Source organism: Chaetodon auriga, chromosome 2 (genome assembly GCF_051107435.1).
Source record: "Chaetodon auriga isolate fChaAug3 chromosome 2, fChaAug3.hap1, whole genome shotgun sequence".
NCBI lineage: Eukaryota > Metazoa > Chordata > Actinopteri > Chaetodontiformes > Chaetodontidae > Chaetodon > Chaetodon auriga.
This window is the reverse complement of record NC_135075.1, coordinates 10,187,501-10,197,307: the sequence shown is the minus strand read 5'-3', so window position 1 is coordinate 10,197,307 and position 9,807 is coordinate 10,187,501. Positions and strand designations below refer to the sequence as shown.

At 42.1% G+C, this 9,807-nt stretch overlaps 1 protein-coding gene across 1 annotated transcript in view; it reads left to right on the top strand.

The window, feature by feature from the left end:
- Window positions 1-885: 885 nt before the first annotated feature.
- synpra (synaptoporin a) overlaps window positions 886-9,807 on the top strand; it is a 23,067-nt gene continuing 14,145 nt past the window's right edge. Inside the window, exons 1-2 of the mRNA XM_076753367.1 lie at window positions 886-1,035; window positions 1,148-1,213. Coding sequence (XP_076609482.1) covers window positions 1,018-1,035; window positions 1,148-1,213 — 84 coding nt within the window. The 5' untranslated portion in view covers window positions 886-1,017. The remainder of the gene's footprint in view (window positions 1,036-1,147; window positions 1,214-9,807) is intronic.

The window sequence follows — 9,807 nt, the reverse complement described above, 5'->3', positions numbered from 1 at the left end:
TAGCCTATTCTCACTACCTACAATTTCTTTGATAACAGTATTACAGGAGGTCGCAGTCATGGTTGTTGTTTGACATAGTTCTGCATGTTCATTACTGAGCTGTAGAGGTGTTGGAGAGCATGTTTCTAGCTGTTTCCCCCATGATTCTGCTATATGCTAAGCTGATCAATGAGCAAACAGGAGTGGTACTGATTTTCTCATCAGGAATGGAAGACATGTATTTCCAAAACTGCCAAACTATTCCTTTTAGGCCAAAATGACACATTCATTTTTTTTCCAGCCTAATCATGACTTTCCCTACACTTAAAGGAAAACAAGTGGACCAATGAAAGAAAAGGTGTTTTGCAACATTATTTTTGTCCATTTGGTCAGTCAAGTGAAGATCAGTGAGACAATATAGACTATTTATTGTATTATTGCAATATATATAAGAAAAGCTGTGCTATTGCTTCACCTAATTATAGCAGCCAAATTTACTTAAAATAATACAGCTTATTTAAATTAGCTTCTTTCTGATTAAATGTGAGCTTTTACTTCGGCACTAACCAATATGGTCACAAATGACTTCAACAGATTTCAAAATGAAGACATGAAAGTTTAAAATCTTTCCAGACTGCAGCTCATCTAATCAGAACAAAGGTGTTTGGTTATGCATAATGTTTGTGCATCAGTAATAAGAGACAAAATGAACGACCCAGATTGATAAAACAATAACAAATGAGCTCCCTCCAATGATAAAAAGTGTATGCCTCACTCCTCTTTGCAGAGGCCAATCCCTGCCTGTCTCCATGGCAAATGATATCCCTCAGAAAGAGAGAGAGAGAGAGAGAGAGAGAGAGAGAGAGAGAGAGAGAGAGAGAGAGAGAGAGAGTCGGGGCTTTCCGGTTGGAGTCGGAATCGGAGCCGAGAGCCCCTGACTGTGACGCGCGACAGATACATCAGTCGGGTCTTGGCTTGTGGTTTAAGATTGTTTACATTCTGTTAAACTAGTGAGAAAGAAAGTGGACTGCTGCTGAAATGGACACCGCTGATCAGGTGAGCAGAGCACCAAACAGCAGGATCACTCTGCCTCAGACATGTGTGTGAGGAGCGCTTAAATTGGCCAGTGTGTTGTTAATTGGTGACTGATATCTGTGTCTTTATGCAGCTTGCATCTGTGGGGACATTTCAGGTGTTAAAATTACCTCTGGGATTTATCCGTGTTTTGGAATGGGTGAGTTGGAACTTTGATGTTTTTTTTGTTTTGTTTTGTTTTTTGCATGCATGCAATAACTTCACTATGCAGTGTAAATCCGCCAGAGAATTATGTAATGTCGGGTGCGATGAGTGTCCGTGTGTGATGATGTTATGAGTAAACAAATGGTTCTGACTCGGAAAGAAAATCCTGCGTCTTTCATATGTGGTGCAACTTCAACTTTATCACATCTGCTGGCTTCTGGTGTCTGAATAGTGTGAGGGACCTTACACGCAAGCATCTCTGCTGTGAACCGATTCACCGTGTCTAAATGGCTCAAGTTTATGTAAGGATTTATAGCTCCATGAGAACTACATGCCAGGAAAAGCCGCTATGGAGCATTTCAGTTATGCGTATTTTGGATGCGTTGTGCCAGCCCTGTGCGTTTTGCGCCAGTCCAACAAAAATGCCCCATTTAACTCCAAGTGAAATGATATAACAGGAATCAACAATAAGAACGGGGTGTCCTCGCTCTGACTGAATCAAAGCTTTACTACCTCTTTCTGTCTGGGTGCCGTTTGTACTCTCGTGTTTGTCGTACAGTGCAGAGAAGCCTCGCGGCAAGAAGAGATAAGTGATTTTCTTTGATGTGAGTTTAGAGAAATTACTGTAGCCATAAGGGTATTCAGCTTGCACAGATAGGATGTGTGTGTATGTGTGTGTGTGCGTGCGTGTTCGTGTGTGTGCGTGCGTGTGCGTAAGCTTGTCTTTCCCACTTTAATAAATGCCATCAAATGTGCAGAGACTACTCACAGCGCTGGCTGCTCCATATGAATAAAATAATAACAAAAAAATATTTTTCTTTGTATTTTTTTTAACATACAAAGAAAGTGATCCCTGCTCAAACTCACTTTCATCACACCCGACATTTTAGCTGAGATAAGGCAGATGTCTATCAGCGAGGTGAGTTCCCCAGTGAGTCCCTTTCGGCTGTTTGCATGTGACCAGATTCACTGTGATATTTGTGGGCCAGAGCCAAAGAACAAGCAGATGATCCAAAGCACCATCTGTATGATTAAGATAACACTCTGTAATAGTTCCCTCAGTGTGTCTTGTTGTTGCTGTGTGTGTGCGTGTGTGCGTGTGTGTGTGTGTGTGAGAGTTGGAGGGCAGCATGTGTGACTGTGTGAGCATGATTGCACACTGTCCTGTGACACCTGGTGACGTATTGATCTAAGGATCACCTGGGAGTGTTCATACGCGCGATCTTATGCAAGCTGCAGTTAATTTTACACATTTTAATTTTACCCCCCCCCCCCCCCACCCACACACACACACACACACACACACACACACACACACACACCTTCATTACACTATTATAAAACTGACCTTTTCCTCGCTGTGCCTTTCTTTCTCCCTCGCCCGCAACTGAAAAGAAGGAAACTTGTCCAACTTCTCTGCTGGCCAGGAGGCTTATAAAAATGCAAACAATTCAAATTATGACCGAGGCATTCTGATTTATTCTGCGCCACCAACAGTGGGACAGTTCTGGTTAGACTGTTTTTCTCAGACATCAGAGAGCAAAGGGATCTCCATGAAGCCTCAGTTGGGCTCCAAATGATATCACTTTTTCTGCCTCCATCTGGAGTCCAAATGATGTAACTCAACTGTTTGCCCTCATTTGGCCCATGATTAGTGTCTGACTCCAGCTCAGTTCTGCTGCAGCCTCAGGAGACTCTGACAGGTAGCGATGTAGCATCTGATGTATACATCAGAAATATACATGCATGATGAAAAACGATGCAGTGCACTTGAGAATTCTTGAGGAAGTGAGTTAGATGGTTGGCGAGGACATTTCCAGTTTTACATCGTGCATGATTTTAACCACAGCTCATCCCAGCTCACAGTGGTGATCAGCTGCAGTTCACATGAGGACAGAAAAAAAATTTGGTGTTTGATTGTTTCAGAGAGCAAAGGACAGTAGTATTTCTGTTGGCAGTGAAAAACTACAGTGCTTAGGTCTACAGCAGGTCTCTGATTCAGATTTAGGAGCTGGTTTATTTCTCAAGTACTTTGTGCATCACTCTCAGACAAAAACCCCTAAAGAAGGTGTCTTAAAAGAGTACGACCCAAATTTAGCAATGCACTCCTATAACACTGTCAGACTCACAATAGACAAAAAATGCATCAAAGTCAAAGCAACAGAACCAGAGGAACCATGTTTTTTCCCACTGACTCCTCTTCTTTATCAAAAGTGAACATTACTCAAAATGCAACCCGACTGCTGACAGTTAGTTTGAAGATTTGGGTATGTTATGCTAGTCGTGGCTAATGTAGCCTCGAGCAGCTAGCCTTGAGCATTGCCAGTTTAACAATTCTGCCTTTCTGTGCTATCTTAGGGAAAGATCACAGGTATGGCAGGGTTAAGGTTAGAGGACTAAAAAACACGGGTTAGATTGTGGTTAAGATGAATTAATATTATTAATTGAATGAACTGAATTCTAGTCTGTCTCATGACACTCAAACATGTTGGACCTTGTTATGTAAGGGCCACACCACTTCCTGCTTTGGCACTAAACATTGGTGTTGGACATACATTGTGACTGACATAGAATCAGCTGATATGAAGTACGTCCGTGGGACACTGGACTGGCTTTGTGAAAAGTCACCACAAACACAAGTGCATACGTTTGTATGTGGATGGTGGGGACATGCCCCGACCAGTATTTTGGGAGCTTCACTGTTGTTTCAGAACCATGGACAGAGACAGAGAAAGAGAGAGAGAGAGAGGAAGAACAGTTGCAGACAGCTGCCTCTACGCACCTCCCCCCGCTGATTTTTACAGCATTTTTACATTCATAAATTCAAAAAACATGTAGTGCTCTAGGTGGGTTATTGTGTCCCAGTGTTGAGACCAAACCTACGCCCTTCCACAAAAACAATGTCAGCCAGTGTTTTTTTCTGTGCTTATGACAATCACGCTTCATTATCAGAAAGCTTGCAGCCAATTTCTGCCCACATTATGACACCAGCAGAAACACATGTCTGTCAGTTTAGTTTGTTTACATGCCCTCAGGCTTCAAAGGCTGGAGTTTCGGCAGCGATTGACATTTGCGCAGATAATGACAATGAACCCTTGACTGGGCTCATATGGCTGACTGGTCATGTGGGCAAGCAGAAGGTTGTTTAAAGGTTATGTTGACTGTACTCAAGATAGTTGCAGCACACTAGTAGGTTTCCTGCATCTTCAGTCAGCGCTGGGTCTTCACAAGGATGAGGCAAATTCAGTCATGTCTGCAGGAGATTCTAATGCAGCTTGGTGTGTGTGTGTGTGTGTGTGTGTGTGTGTGTGTGTGTGTGTGTGTGTGTGTGTGTGTGTGTGTGTGTGTGTGTGTTTGTGTGTAGGCTCTTGGCCTGTTTGGCACACTGTCAGTGGCTGGCATATTCTGCTCCAAACAGCTGTAAGGTCCCCTCCTCTCCACCATGGACCAACTCATGCAGAAGCTGTCCTTTGAGATGTGCCCAAACTCTTCACTGCATGTGTGTGAGTGTGTGTCTTCATGTGTGCGTATGTGTGTAAGAGAGGGAGATGGAAGGAGAATGAGAGCAAAATTGTACAGTTGATTGAGCACATGATGCAAATGATATACATGCATTTTTTCATGCGCTGCTGCATCATCGTGGCTGTTGTGTCTTCTCACACAGGGTGATTTTACAAGTACTGTATCGACTCTGTGCCCTCCTGTACCGCACAGACACTCAGACTGATGAGTCACAAAAAAATGAGTCCATCATGAGTTTAATTTATGAGTAATGGTCCTCCTCTCAGCCAAAATCCAGGCTTGACCCACTGTCCTATGATGTCATCCTCAGTACTTTACTGTACTCCAGTGTAGTTTGCTTTCAGGGGGGAAGAATACAGTCTGTGTTTGTGTGTGTGAGATTATTTGTCACAGCGTGTGTGTGGGCCAGGAGGAAATCCGGATTCTGTTCACAGCCTTAATGCAGCTAAAGTTGAAACTAATAGAAACAAATGAAAGGAAATTTAGCGTAACAAATGTCAGCCCAGGTTGATTAATCGATTAATTGAGTGACAGAAAATTTATCATCAACAATTGTAATAATCCATTAAATGATTTATCAAGTATCAAGAGTTGCTGCTTTTTCTCAGTTTTGTATCATTGTTAAATGAATGTCTTTGGATTTAGACCCGTTGCTCCAATAACACAAGCTATTTTAAGATGCTGTTAAATTATGACTGTTTGTTGTTTTTCACAATTTTCTGATATGTTGTCCTGGTTAATGGCTGTCCTCTTTACCATGCAGTACACATCCTGTGTTTCCTGCCATTTTCATAAATGCAGCCCGAAAAAAAGGGAAGGTGAAACTGATAAACAATAAAACCTCTGTTGGGTGCTATATTGCCGAAACCGTACATATCCTCGCACATGCTTCTGACGTCAAAGCTGCAATGCATGCAGTGTGTTGGCCATTGTCAAGGTAAATATGTGAGACCTATTATTACGTTCATTAAGTATGAATCAAATTCTTACTCTGATCAGTGAAGACATTACAGAAATAACTTAATCTGCAAACACAAGGCCACATGAACACTATTTATTTTCATTGGAATCTTGAGTGAGATGGTCCAGAATTACTTTGTAGTTATAAAAATATAGCAAAGCCTTACATCAACAAAGATACACCACAGATTAAACAGACTTTCAATTTAGCAGGACTGGCAAAATTAGATGCATCAGCTCTTTGGAAAAGGAGCCTCTGTTCTTTTTCTCTGTCGCTCTCTCTGTCTTTTAGTCTGTCACACTTGTCTCATTTCTTCATTGACTTGTCACCTTTGTAATGCATTATAGTGTAGCTTTTGACAGATTGCTTCACAATGCTCATGATGAATACTTGTACAGGAGCATACACACACACACACACAGACCAAAGGAAAACAAGTGAAAGCAGAGAGACTGGCGACAGCTGATGACAGATATCACAGGAGACATGCCAGGTCAAAGATCTGTTTTTCAGCGCTGAAATCACTCAATTCCTGTTGACAAGGGGACATGAGGCTGGGGAAAGAATTGCACCTCTTTTAAATGCTTCAAGAGATGATGTTAAGATTGGGGTGTCCATTCAAACAAACATCTTAGTGCCATGATGTCTATTTGGGCAAGGCAGGTAAATTAGAGCACCACTGAAACTTCTGCAAAAATGACAATTTTCATGGTGATACCTGTCAACCCTGAGATCTGTCAGCCAGTATTATCTACAAATATCTGATATTCTCTAACGTCTCATGTCATTAAAAGTTCTATCTGATGGTCCCTCTTTGCCCACTTCTGAAAAAACTTGGGTGCTGGGTGTTTTTTTTATCTACTGTCTGTCTAATGTTTATGAGATAACTCCTAAATCTCAATGATCCCAACCTGAATTACAAGTGCTGCTGAGTCACTGTTTGTTTCTGAGCAAGTCAGGGTGGGACACACTGAAGGAGAGCTGGAGGGTCCTGGACCCTGGGCCTAACCAGGCACTAACTAAACACCATCCCCTAAGCTGACTGATCCAGGCCCACAGCACCTGTGAAAACAGTGGCTCATTTCTATTCACAAGTAGTCCAACAAAAATGGGCACTTTTTAAAGAAAAAATGTTGCAGAACTTAATAAAGATCAAGGAGACTTTTATATTAACAATGCGTCAAATTACTACATGTCGACAAGAGTCGCTCGCTGTGACAACCATCCCCTGACTCACGCTATTCCCCTCATTCCAGGAGCATTTTAGCACCTTCCAGCTTGTTATTTTATAATATGTAATGATGTGATCTGATAATAAGCTGGGGTTATGGGTTGTGGTAGGTGATGAGCTCGTGGATGTGACGTGGCCTGTCCTGACCCATCAGGTCAGAGCTGGACCTCTGTCTCCTTCTCAACCCTGAGACGACGATCCACCATCTGTGACTCAGGCAGGGAAAGGTTAGTCTGTCATCTCCTGTAGGTGGACACATATACTCGAACCAGACATCCCACACACACACACACACACACACACACACACACACACTTAGTACATGAAGAGCTCAGGTGTGGAGATGGTAGGTACACAGACAAGAGCGTAAAGAAATACAGTGTCACAAAGGTGCAGCGTGAAGTCCTGTTGAATTAAAATGAAGATGAAATGTTTTTATTTGCATTTTAAAGATGGTCTATGAGAAGCTATTCCAATAATAAAACACCACCATATTAACACCAAAGTTACTGTGTGTTGAACATTCACACTTAACTCTACACTCCCTTCATTGGCCCTCAATACAATCCTGGTTCTTAATCTGGAGCTCTAACCTCCTAATTCTTGTGAGGACATTTCCTCCTCGCCCAGCACCATTGACACACACGTACACACACACACACAGTGAGGTTGTGTTACATTTCCGCTGGGTATCCCCAGCTTCATAAGTGCGCTGACTGTCCCTGCAAGGCACAGAGGCCGGGTTCCAGCTAGGTCACCTGACTAAGTAGCCATAGAAACCCCATGGGGAGAAGAGGAGCACCAAGAAAGGACAGTGTTACAAAAATAAATTGAGATTTTCTGCCTACTTGTGGTCCCTCAAGCTTGCAGAGGGAGAGAGCAGAGCAATAGTGGGAAAGATGAATCTGGGCTATGCAGGGCACAAAGCGCTCCCCGTGCAGGAAGGGATTAGCTGCCGCTAAATGAGCTACTGATTTTGTTCTGCGGTGAAGCTACTGAAACAAAGATCAGGCAACGCTCACATGAAGGCTTTTGGGCTTCGCTTCTTTGAGTAACTTCTGTAGTCAGTGGGGTAGTTGCTTTTCTCACTAATGTAGCAACCAAGACAAAAATCATCAGTTTGACAAGCAGGAAAAACCTTTTGTTTTGGGGGCCAAAATAAGGACGTAACAGTCAGGTGTCCTCTGCACTTATTCTGTCCAAGTATCATCACTCTTTATTGACACTTGACATTTATGATTTTAAGTGAATTAAAGACCAAAAAATCCCAAAAACTGGAGTAAGTTTTTTCCTTATATCTCCAGTATGTCAGTTAGGGTGATATCCTTCATTATGTCAGAGTTCAGTTTAAATGTGCATCTGTCTGCTCGCCCCACTGTGTTTCTATTTCTGATATCCGTTTGTCGCTTTGTTTTCTACTTAACTAGCTGGCGCAAAATTGCTCATGCTTGCACACTGGCGAACCGCAGCAGTGACAGCAAGTGAGACTGTGTGTGTGTGTGTGTGTGTGTGTGCGCAGAGTGTGGCCAATGCTTCTGCCTGAGTGGAGAGAGTGAGATATTTTTACTCTATGTTCACATACGTACACACACATTGCATGCTCACATCTAGGTCCTTCAACACTGAAACACACATGCACTCACAGTGAGGCACACATGCAGCCATGCACACACAAACATGGACATATAAGTCAGCGGAAATGATGCTGTTTATGAATGCACAACCGCACGAATACAAATGACAAATGCAAATATGTACATACACACCAAGGACAGTGCCTGGCCATGCTGGAAGGACATGCAAGTTTATTACTAAATGCAGACCACTGCATCCATATCAGTACATAATATTACACAAATTAAGTTCACCAGCCTGAAAATAGCTAAGATGTTCCTCAGCACGTTTTTGCACATTATGATTGGGACAGTTTAAGTGAAACAGTACGCCCAGCATCGACCTCAGAGCTGTTTTGATTCTAACTTATTTTAAAATTGAGATGTATTTTTGAGCGATACATCCAGTTCCACGATGGCAGCATTTGTTTAGTCCATTATTGGCTCTTTGGCTGTGAGATCCAGGATGTGTTCTTTTCACCGATGCTCTGTCCATTTCCTCACTTAGAAAGGTATTTAAGTAGAATCTCTCGAGCGTAATTTCACCTTTGGTCTAGTTGTTTCTTTAAAGTGTTTAAAGGTTGTAGAGATTCTGAAATTGCACAATTGTTTGGTAAATACTGGGGCCTCCAGAAGTTCACTGAGCCTTTCCAGGATGCCCCTTTCATACCCAATCATGATACTATCACCTGATACCAATGAGCCTGTTTACTTGTGGAATGTTCCAAACAGGTGTTTTTGGATCATTCCACATCTTTCCCAGACTTTAGTTGCTCGGGTCCCAACGTGTTTGAAACATGTTGCTGCATCAAATTCAGAATAAACAGATATTTACAAAAACCAATGAAGTTGATGAGGTTAAATATATGGCCTTTGTACTGTTTTCAGTGGAGTAAATGTCAAAAAAGATTAGCAAATGATCACATTCTGTTTTATTTATGTTTTACACAGCATCCCAACTTTTTGGGAATGGCGGTTGAAAAAAAAAAAAAACTGTATATATACGTGTGTGTGTGTGTTTGTGTAGTGGCTGCTAGTTTGGTTAGCTGACAACTTGCCCCGGGAGTACAGTGTAGCCCTGTGTTGAAAAAGCTAATCCAGGGAGTTAATTTTTGAATTTCCTGTGCAGCTCCAATTATGAGTTGGAAAAGTTGAAAAATGTATATTTCTGAGGGTTTTTTTCCTCCTCCCTGTTCAAACCACACACTCCATTCAGTTGGTTTGTGTGGTTTTTAAGAGTAGTTTGATTTTAAATTATGGTA